This window comes from Pan paniscus, chromosome 18, assembly GCF_029289425.2.
Source record: "Pan paniscus chromosome 18, NHGRI_mPanPan1-v2.0_pri, whole genome shotgun sequence".
NCBI lineage: Eukaryota > Metazoa > Chordata > Mammalia > Primates > Hominidae > Pan > Pan paniscus.
The window spans coordinates 83,234,187-83,259,812 of NC_073267.2; the positions used below are offsets into that span (position 1 = coordinate 83,234,187).

Here is a 25,626-nt window from a genome sequence, read left to right on the forward strand (position 1 = left end):
CTAATAGCCTACTGCTCTTTAACTGTTTATCCTATAAAATGAAATCTGCTGGTGATTCTGATTTTCCCTATATCAGCTTTTCAAATCTGAATATGCACGCAAATCACCTAGGGATCCTGTTAATATGCAGAGAGGTTCCGATTCCATAGGTCTGGGCTGGGGCATGAGACTATATTTCTAACAAGTCCCAGGTCACATTCATGCTGCTGGCTCTTGGGTCACACTCTGAGTAGCAAGGCTCTAAGCAGTTGCCTAGCAGCCAACACTAACGTTAGCAAAAGCACAGTCTCAAGTGGATATATTGTCAGGAATCTTTAAACTGCAAGAAATAGAAGACTCAATTCAGGCCATCTGTGGTGGTGTGCACCTGTAGTCCCAGCCACTCAGGAGGCTGAAACAGGAGGACTGCATGAGCTCAGGAATTTGAATCCAGCCTGGACAACACAGCAAGACCCTGTATTAAAAAAAAAAAAAAAAAAAAAAAACAGAAGAAAGAGAGACAGAAAACCCAATTCAAAAAACGTTAAAAAAAATTTATTTGCTCACATGTATGAAAATTCATGGCTTGTTCCTTCCTGAATTCTTATTTCAGATACTGTATTTTTCACTTCTAAAATTTCCACTTGGTTCTTTTTAAATTTTTCAATTTATCTGCTTGGATTTCCTTCTGCCTTACTGATCATAGTTATAATAGCTGCATATAGTTCTTGTCTGACAGTTCCTCCATCTGAGTCATCTCAGGGTTGGCATAGTTGACTGTCTTTTCCTTTGAGAATTTGTCACAGTTTCCTGACTCTTCATATGACACGTAATTTTGTATCACATCCTGGAATTTTTTAATGTTATGTTGCAGACTCTGTATTGTATTATAATTCTCCAAAGAATGTTGATATTTTAGGTTTAACAGACAATTAATCTTGGTTGGATCAAGTTTTGGTCTTTTGCATCTGCAGTGGTCAGTGACTAAGATGTCAGTTCCGTTCCTTAGACCTTAATTACAAATTGCTTCCAGTTTGCCCCACACACACATAGTTCAAGAGTCAGCCAGCCAGAGATTTAGGCTGCTTATACAGAAAATGCGGGGTTCCTCTTCTTTGGCTCTCTCTCCTTTCTGGGGTTTCCCCTTCACTCTCTGGAGGCTCTGAATGCTCCAGGACTTCTTTCTATGGCTCCTCTAGAATGAAGGTTGGTGGGTTTTTCTTTTTTTTTTCTTTTGAGACAGAGTCTCACTCAGTTGCCTAGGCTGGAGTGCAGTGGCTCAATCTTGGCTCACTGCAACCTCCGCCTCCCAGGTTCAAGCCATTCTCCTGCCTCAGCCTCCCAAGTAGCTGGGACTGCAGACGTGTGCCACCATGCCCGGCTAATTTTTGTATTTTTAGTAGAGACGGGGTTTCGCCATGTTGGCCAAGATGGTGTGGAACTCCTGACCTCAGGTGACCCTCCTACCTCGGCCTCTGAAAGTGCTGGGATTACAGGCGTGAGCCACTGTGCCCAGCCCGGTTGGTGGTTTTTTCTATTGTGGTGTGGCCACCAGCCACTACACTGCCATGACTATCTTCAGTGTAAAGCCACGAAAAAGGAGGAAGAGGACTTACTTTATGCAACTCTCTTATTCCGAGTTTCAACAGCCCCTTTAAAAACTGCCTAATTTGTTTTTAGTCTCTAGAGCTCTCAGGTAGTTATATTTCTATTTCATTCAGTCTGTAGCTGTTATGTATGGGACAATCAGTTTGCTGGTTGTTCATTCCCACGCATGAGAACCATAAACCCCCATGCAGAGTTCTTTGCCTGCATCTCTTGGCTCACCTGTGCTGGTTCCAGTCTCTGACTGATGCCCTCCACGTGAGAGCCCCCGAAAGTTCTGGCTTAGATTCGCCTAAATCCAAACCCAGCTGGAAAGGAGTGCTTCGTTAAACACCATTTTGGCCACAGTGCTGGCTTTCACTCTCACTGGAGAGTGCCATGTGCCTGCTCTGAACCAGTCCCCTTGGCCAGGGGGATGCCATTCTGTGACTGGTCAGTTCTGAATCTGCTTGCTCCTGGAGGAAGAGGTATTGCACAGAGCAAGAATCAAGGATGGGAAAATAAAGGGATGTTGGAAAAGAAAAAAACATCACAGAACCAGCTATAATGGGAGACAGGAAAGGAAGTGAGAAATACACCTGTCAGTCTGGAAACTCAAAGACTAATCTGTGAAGCTATGAATTTGTCATATACCCTCTGGGCCAAAGTTTCCTTATCTCATCCCTAGATGATCTCTAAGTTCCCTTCCTGCTCCAGTCTTCTCTGTCCTCTTGAAAAGCCTGTTATCTCTTAAAATTTTTGTTTCAGAAATCTAACCAAAAAAGTGCACTTCAACTAAATCTGATCCTCGTTGTTGTTGTTTTGTTTTGTTTTGTTTCTTCAGATGGAGTTTCACTCTTGTCGCCCAGGCTGGGGTGCAATGGCACAATCTCTGCTCACTGCAACCTCTACCTCCCAGGTTCAAGCTATTCTCCTGCCTCAGCCTCCCGAGTAGCTGGGATTACAGGCATGCACCACCACGCCCAGCTAATTTTTGTATTTTTAGTAGAGACAAGGTTTCACCATGTTGATCAGCCTGGTCTCAAACTCCTGACCTCAGGTGATCCACCTGCCTTGGCCTCCCAAAGTGCTGGGATTACAGGCATGAGCCACCGCGCCCAACAAAAATAATCCTGTTTTAAACAAATGGATGATGATTTCTCACTGAAGAAGAAGAAAGCCTTGCATCTGGCCATCGTCCTTGTTTCTACTTTGAACTTTCCTTTGCTTCCTTCTTCTTTCTCTTTTCTGTCAAAAATCTTCCTCTCTATCCTCCAGCTCAATCTTAAACCCAATTCCATCCCTCTCAATTTGCCTTCCTCCCTCAAATAAGCCCTTGCCAGCCATAATTTCTTACTCCAAATCTATAAAAGCAAATTTCTCCCAAATGTTATTCCTTAAAAAGAAAGTTTACCTTTATGTTTATATTTTGGATCAATGGTTTCTTTTGTATTGGCTGTTATTTACTAAAGTACAATTGAACAAAGCCTAGTGGAAATTTGATCCATGTAATCACTTGACTAAATAGTGTGTTAATAGACTAAAAAGAGTCTTATTTTCCTCAGCCATCACCTTCAAGTGTTTCTGTTGAAGATGCAAGAGTCTTAGAATAATTTAACTTCATTTAACCACATGGACCCTTTGACCCTGTTTTTTGTTTTTTGTTTTTTTTTAGGCAGGGTCTGTCTCCATCACCCAGGTGCTGGAGTGCTTGGCGTGATCACCACTCACTGCAGCCTTGATCTCCCCCAGGCTCAGGTGATCCTCCCACCTCAGCCTCCCGAGTAGCTGGGACTGCAGGCGTGCACCACCACGTCTGGCTAATTTTTTTGTAGAAATGTGGTTTTGCCATGTTGCCCAAGCTGTTCTCAAACTCCCGGGCTCAAGCAGTCCACCCGCCTCGGCCTCCCAAAGTGCTACCCTCTTCTAAATTATATGCTAATGTAGTTATGTATTTGAATTCTCACTATATATTTTTTAATGCACAAACATTATCGATTAAAACAATCAATTTGCATTTATTTTTACCTAAATGCCCATTTATCAATATTTATCAATATGCATTTCTCAGCACCCTCCTAAACACTCTTTAACTCCTTTCTACATCTCTTGTGTCTGTTTTCTTTTACCTAAAGAACATTCCTGGGTGTTTGTTTTTTTTTTTGTTTTTTTGTTTTTTTTTAGGTACAGGTTCTTTGGCAACAAATTACTCAAGTTTTGCTTGTCCGAAATGTCTTTACTTCACCTTGATGTTTCAAGGGTGTTTTTTTCTAGGCAGGCCTCTAGGTTGCCAGCCATTTTTCTTCAGCACTTTGATGATATTATTTTTCTATCTTTGTCTTCCATGTGGCTGTTGAGATGTTGGCTGTCAGCATGATTGTGCTCCTTCTGTGTTAGCCTTGATGCAGGGCAGGTGAGCCCCACAGTGAGGCTTAGCCCGGAGGGTTCTTGGCTTTGCCCAGGAAAGTATTCAAGGGCAAGCTGGAGGTGGAAGAAAACAGCTTTATTGAGGAGGCAGTGTGATCGTTCTGTGACTGCTCCTGCCCAGCACTTTGACTGCTCCTGCCCAGCAGGGCTACCCTGTAGGCAGAGAGTAGCAGCCCAGGACAGTTTACAGTCATATTTATACGACTGTAATTGCATGCAGATGAAGGGGCAGTATAGCAGAAATTTCTAGGGAAGAGGTCTTTTGGGTCATTGAGTCATTGCCATGAAAGGGGTGGTAACTCCTGGGTGTTGCCATGGCAATGATATATTGACATGGCACACTGGTGGGCATGTCTGATTGGAAAGCTGTTTCCACCCCCACCCTGTTTTAGCGAGTCCTCAATCTGGTCCAGTGTCTGAGCCCCGCCTCCTACCTCATTCTGACTCTAACTGCCTTTAAGATGTTTCTCTTTGTTTTTAAGGTCTCAACACCTTTAAGATGTCGAGTCTTCATTCAGTAATTTACTATGATTTGCCTAGGTGTGGTTTTCTTTGTATTTTATCCTACTTGGGGTTTATAGTGATTCTTGAATATGTGGGCTGGGAACCATTAGCCACTAACTCTTCCAGATTTCTTCTCCATTCTTTCTCTCCTCTCCGTCTAGGATTCCAATCATAAATGTGCTAGGCCTTTTTGCAAACCTTTCACAGTAATATATGTCCGTTGTGCTTTTTCTATGTTCTACATACTTTTGTCCTCTCTTTATACTGAATATTTTCTTCTGACATATGGTCTAGTTCACTGTCTTTTTTTCAGTGAGGTCTAACCTGCTATTCAAACTTCCTTTCAGTTTTTCATTTTGTTATTGCATTAAAAAGCCATTAATTCTTTTCTTACTATTTCTAGTTATCTTTAAAATTCTCACTTCTCAATAGTGTCTTAATTCCCTCAGCATATTAAATATGTTTTAAAGTCCTTGTCTTATAGTGCCATGCATAGATCCCCAGCAGTCTGGTCTCCTGTCTGTCTTTTGCTCTTGCTTTATGGTCGCATGGTTTTGTCTCTTTAGATGCCAAGTATTTTTTTTTATTATTATACTTTAAGTTTTAGGGTACATGTGTACAATGTGCAGGTTAGTTACATATGTATACCTGTGCCATGCTGGTGTGCTGCACCCATTAACTCGTCATTTAGCATTAGGTATATCTCCTAATGCTATCCCTCCCCTCTCCCCCAACCCCACAACAGTCCCCAGAGTGTGAGGTTCCCCTTCCTGTGTCCATGTGTTCTCATTGTTCAATTCCCACCTATGAGTGAGAACATGCGGTGTTTGGTTTTTTGTCCTTGTGATAGTTTACTGAGAATGATGATTTCCAATTTCATCCATGTCCCTACAAAGGACATGAGCTCATCATTTTTTATGGCTGCATAGTATTCCATGGTGTCTATGTGCCACATTTTCTTAATCCAGTCTATCATTGGACATTTGGGTTGGTTCCAAGTCTTTGCTATTGTGAATAGTGCCGCAATAAACATACGTGTGCATGTGTCTTTATAGCAGCATGATTTATAGTCCTTTGGGTATATACCCAGTAATGGGATGGCTGGGTCAAATGGTATTTCTAGTTCTAGATCCCTGAGGAATCGCCACACTGACTTCCACAATGGTTGAACTAGTTTACCGTCCCACCAACAGTGTAAAAGTGTTCCTATTTCTCCACATCCTCTCCAGCACCTGTTGTTTCCTGACTTTTGAATGATTGCCATTCTAACTGGTGTGAGATGGTATCTCATTGTGGTTTTGATTTGCATTTCTCTGATGGCCAGTGATGGTGAGCATTTTTTCATGTGTTTTTTGGCTGCATAAATGTCTTCTTTTGAGAAGTGTCTGTTCATGTCCTTCGCCCACTTTTTATGGGGTTGTTTGTTTTTTTCTTGTAAATTTGTTTGAGTTCATTGTAGATTCTGGATATTTGCCCTTTGTCAGATGAGTAGGTTGCGAAAATTTTCTCCCATTTTGTAGGTTGCCTGTTCACCCTGATGGTAGTTTCTTTTGCTGTGCAGAAGCTCTTTAGTTTAATTAGATCCCATTTGTCAATTTTGGCTTTTGTTGCCATTGCTTTTGGTGTTTTAGACATGAAGCCCTTGCCCATGCCTATGTCCTGAATGGTAATGCCTAGGTTTTCTCCTAGGGTTTTTATGGTTTTAGGTCTAACATTGAAGTCTTTAATCCATCTTGAATTGATTTTTGTATAAGGTGTAAGGAAGGGATCCAGTTGACAAACCTGAGAAAAACAAGCAATGGGGAAAGGATTCCCTATTTAATAAATGGTGCTGGGAAAACTGGCTAGCCATATGTAGAAAGATGCCAAGTGTTTTTTTAAAGATAGGGGTCCTGCTTGCCCAGGCTGGTCTAGGACTGCTGGCCTCAAGCAATCCTCCCATCTCAGCCTCCCAAACTGCTGAGATTACAGGCATGAGCCACCATGCCCACCCCAGGTTTTTATCAAGGGCCAGATATTGAACAGAAAAAACGTTTTGAGGCTCTGGAAGATATTGTCTCCCTCCAGAGAGAATCACTGTTTGATGCTGGCAGTCAGCTAGGCTAGGAGCACTAGAAACCTTGACTCAATCAGGACTGAGATCATTTTAAACTGAGCTTCAGTCCCTGGGAGGGTGGGGCTATTTCAGGTGGACCTTTTTTTTTCTTTTTCTTTTTCTTTTTTCCACTGTTATTTTAAGTACGGGGGTACACGTGCAGGATGTGCAGGTTTGTTACATAGGTAAACGTTTGCCGCCATGGTTTGCTGCACAGATCATCCCATCACCTAGATGTTAAGCCCAGCGTTTATTAACTATTCTTCCTGATGCTCTCCCTCGTCCTGCCCCCCAACCCCTGACAGACCACAGTGTGTATTGTCCCCTGACCCATGTGTCCATGTGTCCTCATCATTCAGCTCCCACTTATAAGGGAGAACACGTAATATTTGGTTTTCTGTTCCTGCATTAGTTTGCTGAGGATAATAGCCTTCCAGCTCCATCCATGTCCCTGCAAAGGACAGGTTGACCCTTATTCCTAATATGGAGCCTTTCGGAGACCTAACCCAAAGGCCAGGGGATTTACCAGGACCTCTTTTCCTTGGCAGGCCTGGAGTCTTAATTTTTGAACCCCAGCCCCATGAGTCTGTCAGAAGTTTTGCTCAGCTTCTCAACCACACTGTCAGCTACAAATACCCTTGAGGGAAGAGCAGCCCCAAATGCTGGGCCCACTTCTCTATATTTGTTTCCTCTCCCAGATCTTAGCCTGCAGCTCATGACTGCCTTTGTGGCTCTCCAGTGCTTTCAGACACATAGGTTTTCAAAACGTTTTGTAAAGATTTTCTACTTGTGGGTGTGGAATTTTATCAAGTGATTTTTCTGCATCCATTGACATGATTGTATTTCTTTTTCTTCTTTGGTAGGACCACACAGTGGGTTACATATTACATTATTGAATCAGTTTGTTTGGGGCTTAAATGTTTATTCAGCTTTTACCTTTTGCTTTCCGAGTTAATTTGGTCATTCATGATTTCTGAAAAAGTATTAATTTTTTATCAGATTTTCACATTTATTGGCATGAGGAAATTAATGGTTTTGTCTTACTATCTTTTTAACCTCTTCCATTATTTCTGTTATTCTTGTATTATTTCTATTATGTCCTCTCGGACATTTCACATGTTGTTTATTTGTACCTTTCTCTTTGTTTTTTCTCAATCAACCTTACTAGAAGTTTGTCATTTTTATTATCTTTCCAAAGAAACAACTTTTGCCTTTGTGGATTATCTTCATTTTATGTTTTCTGTTTCATTAGTTTCTGTTCTTTTTTTTTTTTTTTTTTTTGAGACAGAGTCTTGCTCTGTCGCCCAGGCTGGAGTGCAGTGGCATGATCTCGGCTCACTGCAAGCTCTCCCTCCCGGGTTCATGCCATTCTCCTGCTTCAGCCTCCCGAGTAGCTGGGACTACAGGCACCTGCCACCACACCCAGCTAATTTTTTTTTTTTTTTTTTTTTGTATTTTTTAGTAGAGACAGGGTTTCACCGTGTTAGCCAGGATGGTCTAGATCTCCTGACCTCGTGATCCGCCCACCTCGGCCTCCCAAAGTGCTGGGATTACAGGCTTGAGCCACCATGCCTGGCCTGTTCTTATTTTTTAATAATATCCTTCTTTCTTTTTTTTTTTTTTTGGAGATGGAGTTTCACTCTTGTTGCCGAGGCTGGAGTGCAATGGTGCAATCTCAGCTTACTGCAACCTCCACCTCCCGGGTTCAAGCAATTCTCCTGCCTCACCCTCCCAAGTAGCTGAGATTACAGGTGCCCACCACCATGCCTGGCTAATTTTTGTGTTTTTAGTAGAAATGGGCTTTCGTCATGTTGGCCAGGCTGGTCTAGAACTCCTGACCTCAGGTGATCTGCCCACCTCGGCCTCCCAAAGCGCTGGGATTACAGGTGTAAGCCACCATGCCTGGCCCCTTCTTTCTACTTTATTTGTGTTATTATTCCGTTCTTTTTCTAACTTCTTGAAGTGATGCTTATCTTATTAATTTTCAATCGTTTTTCTTTTGCAATTTATGAAAAGTTATAAAAGGGGCCAGGCATAGTGGCTTATGCCTCTAATCCCAACACTTTGGGAGGCTGAGACAGGCAGATCACTTGAACTCAGGGGTTCAAGACCAGCCTGGGCAACATGGCAAAACCGTGTCTCTACAAAAAAATTAAAAATTAGCCAGGCATGGTGGCGCATGCCTGTAGTCCCAAGCTACTTGGGAGGCTGAGGTGGGAGAATTACCGAGCCCAGAAAATTGAGGCCACAGTAAGCTGTGATCATACCACTACACTCCAGCTTGTCTAAAAAAAAAAAAAAAAAAAAAAATAGGTTATAAAAGCATTTAAAGACATATAAACTTCCAAACATTGTTTTAGATATAGTCCTCATTTGTTGATATTCAGTGTTTTCATTGTTCAATTCTAAATATTTTCTACTCTCCTTTATGGCTGCTTCTTTAATCCATGAATTATTTCCAAGTATATTTTCTAATTTCCAAATGAACAGCTTCATTTTGCCTTCTCTTTTTAGTCCTGATTTTGATAACTATCCGCAGAGTACATGCTCTATGTCATATTGATCTTTTGCATCTGTGGAGCCTTGCTGTTTGGCCTCATCGGTGACTGGTTTCTGTAAATGTTCCACATGTGTTTGAATAGTGTGTGTATTTTCTTTCTGCATCTATTTGCCCAAGTCCATTAATCATGTTGTTAAAATTGTCCATATTCTTCATAGTTTACTGTTAGCCTCCAGCCGCTCTACGCTGGGCTCCCACAGTCTTGCAAGTACAAGTCCTTCCCTCACTGGGCCCCATCTTCCGTGCAAACCCAGGTGTCTTGGCAGAGCGTGAAGGAGTAGGAGCCAAGTCCCTGCCTCCCCCACATGAGGCACCGTGCCAGCCTGCAGTGTTGCTGCCTCCCCAGGCTGTGTTGGAGATGGAGAAGCAAAGAAGGAGGAAGGGCAGCAAGATGAGGGGAAAAGCCAGCCCCTGGTCGTTCATGTCTCCAAGCCTGATGCTGGCCTGAACTTACAGAGGAGGAGAGCTAGACCTGGAAAGGGAGACACTGGCTGCACTGCAGATAGCAGTCACTAGACTGGAATGGACTTTGCATAATATCATCAAAGAATGACCCAAAAAACGATGGAGCCTACCCGAGGATTTCATCCAGGGGAGGAGAAAATCAGAGTCCACAAAACAAGTTTAAAAGTGCAGTAAGAAAAAGAATAAAGTTGGTTTCTCTATGCTCAGAGCATTAAATAAATACATATTTTAAAAGCCTGAGGTGCAGCCAAATTCTAAACCCCCATTTGTTCCCAACAATATCCATTGTATACAATACGTGTGTGGTTTTAATAACTGAAAAGGCACTGTTGTAAGCTTTTTACGTGCATTCACACATTTAATCTTCAGGAGTCCTCTGGAGTAGGTATTAATGTTGCTATCTCCGTTTTACAGATGAGGCAGAGAGAGGCTGAGTCCTCTCCCAGGGTCACAGCTACCAAGCAGTGCAGCTGGGATTGGACCACTACACGCTGTGGCCTATCCCAGGGCACCTGAGGCAGGTGCATATGGCTTGCATCTGCTAGTCTTTTCCCCTTGATCCTGCAGAACAGCAGCTCTCAACCAGGAGTACACATCAAAGTCACTCTGCACCTTTTCCAAAATGCACAATGCCAGGACCCAGCCAGATCTCAAACAGAGAAGGACCATGGAATAGATATTTAGATTAAAACCCCCAAGATGATTCCCAGGCACAATCTTAGCGTGCAGAGGAGGTGCCCAGATCCTCGGAGACCTTCTCATGAGACAAAATGTCCTTTTGCTCCTCCTTAGGCAATTTACTACCCCGTAAAAAACTGTTTGACGCATCTTTTCTGTGTCATGCCTTCTAGGTTCCTCCGCTCACCAAAGTGGATGTCAAGATGGAGACAATCGAAAGGAAAATATCTGTTAGGGAACAAACAATGTCTGAGAAGGAAGAGCTAAATAAGAAGAAAAGGAACATGGGCGATGTCAGCATACATGGGCTTCCTCTTGTCCAGGACCAAGAGGACAGTGAAGGGGACATCTCAAAGGACCCCGACAAGCAACTGGCCCAGAAGTTTAAGGCCTACGAATTGACACTGAAGGATGTCCAGAACATCCTCATGTACTGGGACCGGAAGCAAGGAGTCCAGCTGCCTCCTGCAGGGATGGAGGAAGCGCCCCATGAGCCCGACGACCAGCGCCAGGTCCCCTCGGGTGGGCGCAGGGGCCGCAAGGACCGGGAGAGAGAGCGCCTGGAGAAGGAGCGCACGGAGAAGGAGCGCCTGGAGAGGGAGAAGGCGGAGCGGGAGCGCCTGGAGAAGCTGCGAGCCCTGGAGGAGCGGAGCGACTGGGAGGGGGAAGGGGAGGAGGACCACGAAGGGAAGAAGGAGAAGGACCTGGGCGTACCCTTCCTTAACATCCAGACACCAGACTTTGAAGGCTTGAGCTGGAAGCAGGCCCTAGAGAGCGACAAGCTTCCCAAAGGAGAGCAGGTATGGACTCTCCTCCAGGGTGGGGAAGTCTCAAGTCAGGCAGCAGGCGCTGTGCTAAGATCATCAGGGGTGCTTCTCCCTACCTGAAACCCATATCCCCTCAATTGCATGCATCTCTGATGCTCCCTTGGAATTAAGACAATAATGACTAAAGGACCTTTTCTACTTGGCAAGAAAAAATTCGTAGGAAATGTCACACATCTAGATTAGTCCATCCAACCTTATGGGAAGCCACCTGTAATGGTTGGTTTTTAATATTGATAATATGGGTGCTACAGAATGGCAAGGCAGGTGAGGCTTTGGGGTGAAGCAGGAGACCCATCCACTCCAAAATCTTCCCACAGACCTCCCACAGTGACAGAAATTATCCTATAAGACAGCTCTTCTTTCCTATAAACAAAAGTATTGTGTATCCAAAAGCCACCTTTGCTAGCAGTTTGGAGGAGAGGCTTATTATAGCCTTTTCTCCAGGGACAGGTTTTTTCTGTAAAGGACCAGAAAGTAAGCATTTTAGGCTGCGGGTGATACCACTTCTATCAAAACTACTCCACTTGGCCTTCAGAGGGTAAAAGTGACCACCAGCAACATGTAAATGAATGGGCATGGCCGTGTTCCAATTCAAGTTTATTTAGAAAAAGTAGCAGGCCAGATTCAGCCAGGGCACCACAGTTTGCTGCCCTCTGGTTTCGTTCATGACAAACTAGATGCAACTTTTTTTCTTTTTTTCTTTTTCTTTTTTTTTTTTTTGAGATGGAGTCTCACTCTGTTGCCCAGGCTGGAGTGCAGTGGCACAATATCAGCTCACTGCAACCTCTGCCTCTGGTGTTCAAGCGATTCTCCTGCCTCAGCCTCCTAAGTAGCTGGGACTATAGGCATGCACTAGCACGACTAGCTAATTTTTTTGTATCTTTAGTAGAGACAGGGTTTCACCATGTTGGTCAGGCTGGTCTTAAACTCCTGACCTTAAATGATCAGCCTCAGCCTCCCAAAGTGCTGGGATTACAGGCATGAGTCAACTTTTAAAAGTAGAGACTAGAGCCTGGGAGGGATATGTGGCAGGTCAGGGATGACGGGAGGATCAGAGTCATCCCTGCAATCCATGTGACTTCCATGTGCCGCGGCCCACAGTAGAAGCCTTGCCACAGTGGTCCCGGGTGGCACCACAGGCGGGAAGGACTGCTGGGGGACACACAACATCAGCTCTACGCCCTTCCCAGTTTCACCTCAGGCCAGCCTTAGCTAAGGAATTGTGATTTTTTCCCTGGAAATGTTTTTTTTTAAAAAAAGGACTATAACAAGAACATCTTCTTGCCTTGTTTTATACTCTCCACCTTCCAAATCATAGGTTAGACTGCTGCTTGAAGAACTCCCTGGCTCTGGTAATTCAACAATTGCTACAAATCATTCTTGCCTTTCTTCATAGACATTCTAAATCCTGGGAGTTAACTCAGCTGCGTATTTGTCAGGAAATGCCTTTAGCTCCTTGACACACAGGATGAGAAGCACAGGATTACATGAAGATATTTAGTTACTTGCTGGGCCTCACAGGCCCAGTGGTCCACAGGCTGGGCCCTCAGGTGGGCTGTAACCTTTACTGTTGTGATAATGGCTATTAGTCTAGAGGCAACATGCTTATTCTGAGGCAGGAAGTAGCTGTTAAATTTTCAAACCATTTGCTCTGGAAATTGCTCATTCATTATATATGAGAGCAGGATGGGAAAATGCTGGAGGAATAAATGTTTTCTCTCTCAGGTTATTTTTCACTTCTCTCTTCATTCCCATTCTCATCCCCAGTCCCAGAACCTTTGCTTTATTATTTTCTTTGCTGCATTTGACTTGCTCCTATCCCAACTTTCTTTCACCTTGGAAGGAAGGAACATTTAATGCAAAAAGAAAAATTAACATGGAATCTGAAAATAGATGGAAAAACTCTGTACTCTAGATATTAGAACGTTAAGAGCTGGCCTCTTCATATTAAACAGAGATTTATTGATTGCCTGCTATGTGCTAGGCTGTGTGCCATATCCACCTGCTAACCATCCTAATGGAGTTTACAGCCCAGTTGCAAAGGCAGACAATTAAACAATTGCCATAAAGTGTAACAAAGGCTATGGTAAGAGAGGCATAGGGTTTTGCACAGGAAATTCACAATGGGCCTTTCCTTTAGATCCTAGACATCTTGGGTCTGGGTTCCTCCGGACCACCCATCCCGCCTCCTGCCTTATTCTCAATCGTCTCCTACCCGGTGAAGCGGCCACCTTTGACCATGACAGACGACCTGGAGCATTTTGTATTTGTGATCCCACCATCCGAAGATATATCTCTGGATGAAAAAAAAGAAATGGAAATAGAATCAGACTTTTTGGCCACCACAAACACTACAAAGGTAACACAGGAGCAGTTTATTCTCCTAACCTTGGCAGGACTTCAGGGGGCAGGGAGAGAAGGTTACCCTCCACCAGACCAAAAATGGAGCCTGGCATGAGGTGTTCTGCTCACTGGGTTATTTTCCCTTGACTCGTTGGGGATCCTACCTGAAAACCTCATGTGAGCATCCCTGAACTGCACCTTCCCTGGCTCTGACTTGTCCTACCTCCTAAGAGGAAACGGATAATGATTGATTCTCACCTAACAACCTTTGCAGTCCCCATTGGAGGGTTTAGGGAACTTGTCAAGTTACTCTGCAGCACATCCACAATAAGAAAATAAGCAAAACTAGCACTCTTAAAAAGCTATCTAATCTTTTTTAAAACATAAAAATGTGTTTTGAAGCTAAGGTGATTCGCATAGTGTGTAAGAATATAAGAATCAACACACACAAGTTAAGGAGACATGCGCCACTGCAGAAAGGATAAATTATTAAAGAAATTAGGATGGGAAGATTGGATGTTTGGGGTAAAGTCACTGTTTGTGACACAATACAGTAAAATACATTCCAGCTGGGTTAAAATATAAATAATCAAAATAAAATTGTGCAGAAATAGAAGAAAATATATGCAATTAATAGAATAAATCACAAGAAAAATAAATTTAACCAATAATATGCAGCAAGTGTGTATATTTAAAATTATAGAAGGTTTTTTTATTCCCAGAGGAGAAGGGTGGCCCACAATTTGAATCTCTGCACACAGCCTTCTATAAACCATGCACATCAGCAAAGAGAGCTCGTAACTTCACCTATAAGTCCTGCTTACATGTAAATTGGGGATAGAGACTACCCCAAACCTCAGTTTACAAGTAAGAAGGAAATCAACATCTGAGATCAGTAGCGTCAGTGGGCATGCCTCACCCAAGCAGACAGTCCCTGGTGAAATTTCAAATTGAAAAGATAAAGAAGAAAAACTTGCCATCAACCCCTTATTTTGAAAATCAGCCGGCTGGGCACTGTGGCTCACGCCTGTAATCCCCACACTTTGGGAGGTTGAGGTGGGCAGATTGCTTGAGCCCAGATGTTTGAGACCACCCTGGGAATATGGTGAAACCCCATCTCTACAAAAAATACAAAAATTAGCCGGGCATGGTGGCATGCACCTGTAGTCCCAGCTACTCAGGAGGCTGAGGTGGGAGGATCGCTTGAGCCCTGGAGTCAGAGTTATAGTGAGTTGAGATGGCACCACTGCACTCCAGCCTGGGCAATAGAGTGAGATCCTGTCTCAAAAGAAAAAGAAAAGAAAGACGGAAGGAATAGAAGAGAGAGAGGGGAAAGAAAGAAAGAAAAACAAAGGAAGGAAGCAAGGAAGGAAGGAAAAAGAGAGAAAGAGAAAAAGAAAAGAAAAAGAAATGGCACGTAAGAATGCTCAGAAGAATTCAGACTATGGGGTATTTTGTAAGAACACAAATCTGGTCTCTCTAAAAAGGCAGTGTGATTGGGAGAGGGGGCAGGAGGGTCTAGATTGAAAGATACTAAAGAAACATAACAGATCATGGCAGACAGGAGGCAGGACTAGATGCAACTCCAACTCGGGTGGACAGAGCAGCAAGTCTCGCATTGTGAATTTTAGCTCCAGAACAACTGCAGGAATAAATCAAGAAACCTGAAGGGAACCACAGACCCTCTGAAGCAAGCAGCAGACTGCTCCTGCAGGACCCAGGAGACACCCCAAATACTGTGAGTGCCCAAACTGCAGAAGTGGGAAAGGAAGATCCTCCGCCCCTGGATACACACCCCAACTGGGGAAACTGAAGGTCTAGTTTAAAGGAGAAGATTCCAACCTTACCTGGAGCTGAGTCAATTTAGAGAGTTGAGCAAAATACAGGGGTAGAGGAAGCAGCAGGAAAGGCCCTGGGAGCTCCCTAGGTCCCCAAGCAGGCCATTCCTGTCTGGCATCACAGGGATCTTTCAGGAGGACAGCCAGAGGCCCAGGGAAAATGCCACAGGGAGAAGGAAGTCTCCAGCTGAACTTTGTAACAATTTGAACTGGATGAGAAGCCTCCTGGCCAGGACTCTGGGAAGGGCACAAATCCAGCATGCAGACTCCACAGGCAGGGGAAGAACTAAAGCCATACTTGCTTTCACAGCTGGGAGGTGGGTAGCCTGGGGCAAGTTCTCAGCCCTGCTTGCCCACTGCCTGGAAACAGACTCAATGCTGTTGGTGGGGGCATGGTGGGAGTAAGACCAGCCCTTTGGATTGCATGGGAGCTGGGTGAGGCCTGTAACTGCTGGCTTTTGCCCACTTCCCTGACAACCTGCACAACTCAGCAGAGGGAGGCATAATCCTCCTAGGTACATAACTCCATTGACCTAGGAACCTCACCCCCATCCTCCACAGCAGCCACAGCAAGACCAGCCCAAAGAGAGTCTGAGCTCAGACATGCCTAGCCCTGTCCCCAACTGATGGTCCTTCCCTACCCACCCTGGTACCTGAACACAAACAGCATATATTCTTGGGAGTTCTAGGGCACTACCCACCACTGGTTCCTTCCTCTCCATATTACCACAGCTGATGGTCTCTGGAAAGTGCCACCTCCCATCAGGAAGCCAACCAGCACAGAAATAGAGCATTAAACCACCAAAGCTAAGAATCCTCACAGAGTTCATTTCACCCCCCTGCCACCTCCACCAGAAGAGGTGCTGGTGTCCATGACTGAGAGACCCATAGATGTTTCACATCACAGGACTCTGTGCAGACAACCCCCGCACAAGCCCAGAGCCTGGTAGACTTGCTGGGTGGCTAGACCCAGAAGAGAGGTAACCATCAGCACAGCTCGGCTCTCAGGAAGCCACATCCATAGGAAAAGGGGGAGCATACTACATCAAGGGAACACCCTGTGGGACAAAAGAATCTGAACAACAGCCTTCAGCCATAGACTTTCCCTCTGACAGAGCCTACCCAAATGAGAAGGAACCAGAAAACCAACTCTGATAATATGACAAAACAAGGCCCTTTAGTAGCCCCCCAAAATCACAGTAGCTCACTAGCAATGGATTCAAACCAAGAAGAAATCCCTGATTTACCTGAAAAAGAATTCAGGAGGTTAGTTATTAAGCCAATCAGAGAGTAACCAGAGAAAGGTGAAGCCTAGTTCCAGGAAATCCAAAAAATGATAGAAGAAGTGAAGGGAGAAATATTCAATGAAATACACAGTGTAAATAAAAAACAATCAAAACTGGAGGAAATATTGAACACACTTAGAGAAATGCAAAATGCTCTGGAAAGTCTCAACAATAGAATTGAACAAGTAGAAGAAAGAAATTCAGAGCTCAAAGACAAGGTCTTCTAATTAACCCAATCCAACAAAGACAAAGAAAAAAGAATAAGAAAATATGAACAAAGCCTCCAAGAAGTCTGGGATTATGTTAAATGACCAAACCTAAGAATAATCAGTGTTCCTGAGGAAGAAGAGAAATCTAAAAGTTTGGAAAACATATCTGGGGGAATAATCGAGGAAAACTTCCCCAGCCTTGCTAGAGACCTAGACATCCAAATACAAGAAGCACAAAGAACACCTGGAAAATTCATCACAGAAAGATCATCACTTAGGCACATTGTCATCAGCTTATTTAAAGTTAAGACGAAGGAAAGAATCTTAAGAGCTGTGAGACAAAAACAACATAATCATCAAAGGAAAACCTATCAGATTAACAGCAGATTTCTCAGCAGAAACCCTACAAGATAGAAGGGATTGGGGCCCTATCTTCAGACTCCTCAAACAAAAGAAGTATCAGCCAAGAATTTTGTATCCAGCAAAACTAAGCATCGTATGTGAAGGAAAGATACAGTCTTTTTCAGACAAACAAATGCTGAGAGAATTTGCCACTACCATGCCAGTATTATAAGAACTGCTAAAAGGAGCTCTAAATCTTGAAACAAATCCTGGAAACACATCAAAACAGAACTTCTTTAAAGCATAAACCTCACAGGACCTATAAAACAAAAATACAATTAAAAAAAAAACAAAAAAGCAAAAAACCAAGGTACACAGGCAACAAATAGCACAATTAATGGAATGGTACCTCACATCTCAATACTAACATTGAATGTAAATGCCTAAATGCTTTACTTAAAAGATACAGAACTGCAGAATGGATAAGAATTCACCAACCAACTATCTGCTGCCTTCAAGAGACTCACCTAACATATAAGGACTCACATAAAGTAAAAGGGTGGAAAAAGGTTTTCATGCAAATGGACACCAAAAGAGAGCAGGGACAGCTATTCTTATATCAGACAAAATGAGCTTTAAAGCAACAGCAGTTTAAAAAGACAAAGAGGGACATTATATAATGGTAAAAGCCCTGTCCAACCAGAAAATACCACAGTCCTAAACACAGATGCACCTAACACTGGAGCTCCCAAATTTATAAAACAATTACTAATAGACCTAAGAAATGAGATAGACAGCAACACAATAATAGTGGGGGACTTCAGTACTCCACTGACAGCACAAGACAGGCCATCAAGACAGAAAGTCAACAAAGAAACATGAATTTAAACTATACCTTGGAACAAATGGACTTAACAGATACATACAGAACATTCCATCCAACAGCCACAGAATACACATGCTACTCAACAGTTCATGGAACTTTCTCCAACATAGACCATATGATAGGCCGCAAAATGAGCCTCAATAAATTTAAGAAAATTGAAATTATATCAAGCACTCTCTCAGACCACAGTGGAATAAAACTGAAATCAACTCCAGAAGGAACCTTCAAAGCCATGCAAATACATGAAAATTAAATAACCTGCTCCCGAATGATCACTGGGTCAAAAACAAAATCAAGATGGAAATTTAAAACTTCATAGAACTGAATGACACAACCTATCAAAATCTCTGGGATACAGCAAAGGTGATGCTAAGCAGAAAGTTCATAGCCCTAAATGCCCGCATCAAAAAGACTGAAAGAGCACTAACTGCCAATCTAAGGTCACACCTCAAGGAACTAGAGAAACAAGAACAAATCAAACCCAAACCCAGCAGAAGAAAGGAAATAACCAAGATCAGAGCAGAACTAAATGAAATTGAAACAAAAAAAAAAGCAATACGAAAGATAAATGAAACAAAAAGCTAGTTCTTTGAAAAGATAAATAAAATTGATAGACCATTAGCAAGACTAACCAAGAAAAGAAGAGAGAAAAATCCAAATAACCTCAATAAGAAACAAACAGGAGATATTACAACTGACACCACAGAAATACAAAAGATCATTCAAGGCTACTATGAACACCTTTACACTCACAAACTAGGAAACCTGGAAGAGATGGATAAACTCCTGGAAAAATACAACCTCCTAGCTTAAATCAGGAAGAACTAGATACCCTGAACTGACCAGTAACAAGCAGTGAGATTGAAATGGTAATTTAAAAATTACCACCAAAAAAAAGTCCAGGACCACATGGATTCACAGCAGAATTCTACCAGACATTCAAAGAAGAATGGATACCCATCCTATTGACCCTATTCCACAAGATAGAGAAAGAGGGAACCCTCCCTAATTCATTCTACGAAGCCAGCATCACCCTAATTCCAAAACCAGGAAGGGACACAACCAAAAAAAGAAAACTGCAGGCCGATATGCCTGATGAACATAGATGCTAAAATCCTTAACATTTAGCTAACCAAAATCCTTAACATTTAGCTAATCAAATCCAACAGCATATCAAAAAGTTAATCCACAATGATCAAGTGGGTTTCATACCAGGGATTCAGGGATGGTTTAACATATGCAAGTCAATAAATGTGATATACCACATTAACAGAATTAAAAACAAAAATCACATGATCATTTCAATAGATGCAGAAAAAGCCTTTGACAAAATCCAACATCCCTTTATGATTAAAACTCTCGCAAAATCAGCACACAAGGAACACACCTCAATGTAAAAAAAAGCCATCTGTGACAAACCCAAAGCCAACATAATACTGAATGAGGAAAAGTTGAAAGTGTTCCCTCCAAGGACTGGAACAAGACAAGGATGCCCACTCTCATCACTCCTCTTCAACATTGTACTGGAAATCCTCGCCATAACAATCAGACAAGAGAGAGAAATAAAGGGTATCCAAATCGGCAAAGAGGAAGTCAAACTCTCACTGTTTGCTGATGACGTGGTCATTTACTTTGAAAACCCTGAAGACTCCCTAGAAAGATCCTAGAACTGACAAAAGAATTCAGCAGTTTCTGGATACAAAATTAATGTACACAAATCAGTAGCTCTTCTATACACCAACAATGACCAAGCAGAGAATCAAATCAATAACTCAACCTCTTTTACAATAGCTGCAAAAAAACAAATAAAATACTTAGGAATATACCTAACCAAGGAGGTGAAAGACCTCTGCAAGGAAAACTACAAAACACTGCTGAAAGAAATCATAGATGACACAAACAAATGGAAACATCTCATGCTCATGGATGGGTAGAATCAATATTGTGAAAATGACCATACTGCCAAAAGCAATCTACAAATTCAACGCAATTTCCATCAAAATACCACCATCATTCTTCACAGAATTAGGAAAAAATTATAAAATTCATATGGAACCAAAAAAGAGCCCACATAGCCAAAGCAAGACTAAGCAAAAAGAACAAATCTGGAGGCATCACACTACCTGATTTCAAACTATACTATAAGGCCATAGTCACCAAAACAGCATGTTACTGATCTAAAAATAGGCATATAGACCAATGGAACAGAATAGAGAACCCAGAAAGAAACCCAAATACTTACAGCCAACTGGTCTTCGACAAAGCAAACAAAAACATAAAGTGGGGAAAGGACATCCTTTTCAACAAATAGTGCTGGGATAATTGGCTAGCCACATGTAGGAGAATGAAACTGGATCCTCATCTCTCACCTTATACAAAAATCAACTCAAGATGGATTAAGGACTTAAATCTAAGACCTGAAACTATAAAAATTCTAGAAGATAACATTGGAAAAACCCTTCTAGACATTGGCGTAGGCAAGGATTTCATCACCAAGAACCCAAAAGCAAATGCAATAAAAACAAAGATAATTAGCTGGAACTTAATTAAACTAAAGAACTTTTGCATGGCAAAGGTAGTAGTCAGCAGAGTAAACAGACAACCTACAGAGTGGGAGAAAATCTTCACAATCTGTACATCTGACAAAGGACTAATATCCAGAATCTACAATGAACTGAAACAAATCAGCAAGAAAAAAACAAATAATCCCATCAAAAAGTGGGCTAAAGACATGAATAGACAATTCACAAAAGAAGATATACAAATGGCCAACAAGCATATGAAAAAATGCTCAACATCACTAATGATCAGGGAAATGCAAATCAAAACCACAATGTGATACCACCTTACTCCCGCAAGAATGACCATAATCAAAAAATAAAAAATAAATAAATAAATAAAAACAGTAACTGTTGGCATGGATGCGGTGCATCAAGAAACACCCTTCTACACTGCTGATAGGAATGTAAACTAGTACAACCACTATGGAAAACAATGTGGACATTCCTTAAAGAACTAAAAGTAGAACTGCAATTTGATCCAGCAGATCTGGATCTAGATACTGCATATCTACCCAGAGGAAAAGAAGTCATTATACGAAAAAGATACTTGCACACACATGTTTATAGCAGCAGAATTCACAATTGCAAAATGGTGGAACCATCCCAAATGCCCATCAGTCAACAAGTGGATAAAGAAACTGTGGTATATATATACACAAAGGAATACTACTCAGCCATAAGAAGGAATGAATTAACGGCATTCACAGCTACCTGAATGATATCAGAGACTATTATTCTAAGTGAAGTAACTCAGGAATGGGAAACATCGTATGTTCTCACTGATATGTGGTAGCCAAGCTATGGGGACACAAAGGCATAAGAATGATACAATGGACTTTGGGGACTTGGGGGGAAGGGTGGGAGAGGGCAAGAGATAAAAGACTACAAATAGGGTGCAGTGTATACTGCTTGGGTGATGGGTGCACCAAAATCTCACAAATTGCCACCAGAAAACTTACTCATGTAACCAAATACCACCTGTACCCCAATAACCTATAAAAAATAGAAAAATAATAAAAAATTAAAAAAGAAACATAACAAAACACAATATAGGAACTTTGATTAATACTTATTTGGGAAAAAATGTCTATAAATAAAGACATGCCTGAGGCCAGGCGCGGTGGCTCACGCCTGTAATCCCAGCACTTTGGGAGGCTGAGGCAGGTGGATCGCGAGGTCAGGAGATCGAGACCATCCTGGCTAACATGGTGAAACCCCGTCTCTACTAAAAATACACAAAATTAGTCGGGCGTGGTGGCGGGCGCCTGTAGTCCCAGCTACTTCGGAGGCTGAGGCAAGAAAATGGCGTGAACCCAGGAGGCGGAGCTTGCAGTGAGCTGAGATGGCACCACTGCACTCCAGCCTGGGCGACAAAGCGAGACTCTATCTCAAAAAAAAAAAAAAAAAGACATGCCTGAGACAAATAGGAAAATTTTAATATAGACTGTGTGCCAGAACGATAGTGTGGAATTATTGTTCATTTTCTTAGGTGTGATGACAGTATTGTGCAGGATTGCAGGAGAAAGTCCTTTCTTGAGGAGGTGTATTTAGAGGCAAGGAGTCATCATGTCTGCAAGGTATCTTCAAATGGCTCAGGAGAAAAAGTGGCAACTGTTAAAACTAGTTATTACTGTACCAGGCCTTCAACTCTTAAAGTTTTCTTTTTTAAAAGATGGTGGAAATGATAAATAAATTAAAGGCAAAAAATTTTTTTTGATCAGGAAACATGAAAATACCACTAGAAAAATGGGAACTTCTTATTAAACACAGCAGATTAAACACATGTTTATCTCTACCTCTCCCAAAACAGTAAGATTTTCTTTTCATGTATAATTCTAAGAATAAAGAGAAGGAGAGAGAGCTGGTGGTGAGGGGTATATGCCAACAAAGTATTAGGAAGTAGACATCAAGCAGATGGGGATAACTGGCTTAGTGGTACCAAGAAGGCTACAAGCCCCGCTGTCCATTGTGGGTTCTGCCAGGAGCTAAGACTTGAGTTCCACGCACACCCTCCAGCTTCCAGCTTTCTCTAGGGTTTCATCCTCCTTCTGAGGGACTAGGGTGCCAAGGAATGCACTGGTCTTGTCACTACCCAAGACTAGACCCTGCCCTGCTCTAGCCTTCCTGACCCTGCAGCACCATCTCCCCAGATGACAGACATGTGGCCATCTCTGTCTTCTGTTTGTGTGTACAAAAAGTGAATATTTAAGACCTCATGCTCGTTTTTAATTAAGGCTCAAGAGGAGCAGACCAGCTCATCTAAGGGGGGCAAACAGAAAATGAAAGAAAAGATAGACCAAGTCTTCGAGACTCAGAAAGACAAGCGTCACATGGCCTTAAACAGGAAGGTCCTTTCTGGGGAACCTGCTGGAACCATTTCCCAGCTGTCAGATACAGACCTGGACAACTTCAACGGGCAGCACTCCCAGGAGAAATTCACCAGGTGGGCCTTCCAGCAACCCAGGGAGGGGAATCTGGGCCAAAGCCCACATTGAGGGTGTGACTGTCACAGCACTGGAGGGGAACAGAGCTGTCCTGCCTGTGGGGCTCCAGGGGCCACCATGCCTACCCCAACAGGACAGGACTTCCAGGCAGCTCTCCTGTCTGCTGTTGGCCAGAGGGGAGCACTCTCACTTTACAAACCTGTGTGGTCATTTGCAGACTGAATCACTTCCGGTGGATCGTGCCAGCCAATGGCGAGGTAACGTTGCAGGTGCACTTCTCTTCTGATGAGTTTGGGAACTTTGACCAAACCTTTAACTTTGAGATCCTAGGAACTTGCTGCCAGTACCAGCTCTACTGCCGAGGCATCTGCACTTACCCATACATTTGCCAAGACCCAAAGTAAGTGTGTTTCATTTTAAAAGAAAAGGTTGACAGATGTGTTTTCATTTTCCTCCATGGCATTTTGAACAAGGTGGCTCTTACCATAACATGGAGCTGGGGCAGCACCCCAGCCCCTCTTGTCGTATCAGCTTCCATGTCTTGAATATTGACCAAGAGCCACAGGGAGGACATGATACTACCAGGATTCCCAGACTGCAATAAAGAGAATGATCATAGGTGCAAAGGGGGAGGAAAAAAGTCTTCCTTTGGCAAATTAGTTTGCTTATTTAACTATTAAGCAAATTTAAAGCAGTTCTATCCTGTAGTATAGAAACCATGTGTGACTCTGCATGGGTGAAATTTTTCCAAGCTACTGAACACCACTGTAGAGCTCCTACACTACAGAAAAGCACCTGGCTGAGCAACTGGCCATATTAGACCAAGGGACTCAGAAGCTAATTCATATCTCCCAGAACCAATTTTCCATAGGGATTCTCAGGAATGTTTTCAGCTGGGTGCACTGGGACAGAATATCTGACTCAGCTCTGTCACCGCTCCTCATTATAGAAGACACCACTGGGAGTCTTTTTTTTCAAGTTCATTTCATACTGTCTTCTCTGGTGGTGGGAAGGAGCTGGGACAAAGAAGAGTCACTCTGTCTCCAGATGCCCGGATCCCGTGTTGAGCAGGGAATATTGGGTTTATGTAAACATCACGTGGCAGCATCAAACTTCTGTTCAGGCAGCCTCTCACCTTTTCCTCTCCTGTGTTCAGAGTGGTATTTCCTCAGCGGAAGATGGACATGAAGACAAATGAGGTCATCTTTAAGAAGTATGTTATGAGCACGGAGACGTACTACTTTGGGCCACTACTTTGTGGAAAATCAAGAGATAAGTAAGTGTTCCATTATTTTAAAGCAGATTTCAGACTGCTGGGTTGGGCTCATGAACAGTGCAAGTAGGATTCCTGTGTACATAGATGTAGCTTTTACTAATGCTGCCTCTCTTAGCCCCAACCACAAATCAGGAGAACTGGGTTCTTGTGTCCCAACTCCCTGCTGGACACCCAGAGGAATGAGGGTGCCATGTTCCCATATGGGAAAGCCTAGGAGAGGTTTCAGGCTTGATCAGGGTAGGATCAAGAGTTTGCTTTAGCTTATGTTCAGTTTAAGAGGCTGGGAAGATATTTCTGTAGTTACATGAAGCAGAGAATAGGTTATACAGCTTTGGTTCTCAAAGGAGAGATCACTCTTCAAGGCAACAAAAGCCACAGACGTAGATGAGATTGCCTGAGAGAGGACTGTACAGGTAAGAAGAAAAGAAGCCCTGAATAACTCCAATATGCACAAAAGGAGGAGCCAGGAGATGAGAAAGAGAGCTAGCGCTATTGGGGAAACCAAAAAGACCAGTGTTATGGAGCCATGAAGAGAGGACATGGTTGCTACATTGAATACTGAGGAGAGGGCAGAAGGATGAGGGCATAGATGTCCACAGGGTTCAACAACATGGAGGTCACTAGGGGCCTTAGCAAGAGTTCTGTGCCCAAGCAAAGTGAAGTGAGAAGTCAGATGTGAAGAAGATAACTCTTTGGAGAAGCTTGGCTCTGAAGGGAGATGGGAGGAAAGCCTGGAGTGCAGGGCAGGCTGTTCGTGCGCTGTTATTCTTATGAGGCTTGCATGCCGAGAGGAAATGGAAGGAAGAGGTTGGAATTTCAGGAGACGGGAAGGGCCGTCAATGGCATAGCTCCTTGAGACAACACAGTGGGATGTGGGGAGGCTGGCTTGTGCCAGGAAGAGGGACTGTCACTGCATGCCAACGGGGAGAAAGGCGAGATGGCATTGCAGAAGGTAGGTTTACAATTTGATTGGAAGGGTGAGGAGACTCCTACGCAATCATGTCTTTTTCTCCTTGACAAATGATGTGTGGTCATCCCTTGCAAGTGAGGGGAGTGGCGAAAGTTTAAAATCTTGAGGAAATAGAGGGGGTATGAAAAACAGTTTTTGTGGAAAGTAGGAGAGGGAGCATGTTAGAGAAACAGACGGAGATTTTTAGGCAGAATTGGGGACCCACAGATGAGACTGATGATCAGCCATTCTTAGCGATACTAGTTTTTTTCAGTTATATACAAATTTCTTATCATATAGGCAGGGAGTGAAACCAAAACTGGAACCAAGGTCTCCACCATGTCTTCATTCAATACAATGTTTCTTGTGCTAA

The 25,626-nt window shown here is 42.9% G+C and overlaps 1 protein-coding gene across 1 annotated transcript in view; it reads left to right on the forward strand.

Moving 5' to 3' along the window:
* The window catches only part of HYDIN (HYDIN axonemal central pair apparatus protein), a 429,930-nt gene that overhangs the window by 299,907 nt on the left and 104,397 nt on the right, over nucleotides 1–25,626 (forward strand). Inside the window, exons 46-50 of the mRNA XM_063597736.1 lie at nucleotides 10,466–11,092; nucleotides 13,260–13,478; nucleotides 22,819–23,027; nucleotides 23,246–23,428; nucleotides 24,185–24,304. Of these exons, the coding sequence (XP_063453806.1) occupies nucleotides 10,466–11,092; nucleotides 13,260–13,478; nucleotides 22,819–23,027; nucleotides 23,246–23,428; nucleotides 24,185–24,304 (1,358 nt within the window). The remainder of the gene's footprint in view (nucleotides 1–10,465; nucleotides 11,093–13,259; nucleotides 13,479–22,818; nucleotides 23,028–23,245; nucleotides 23,429–24,184; nucleotides 24,305–25,626) is intronic.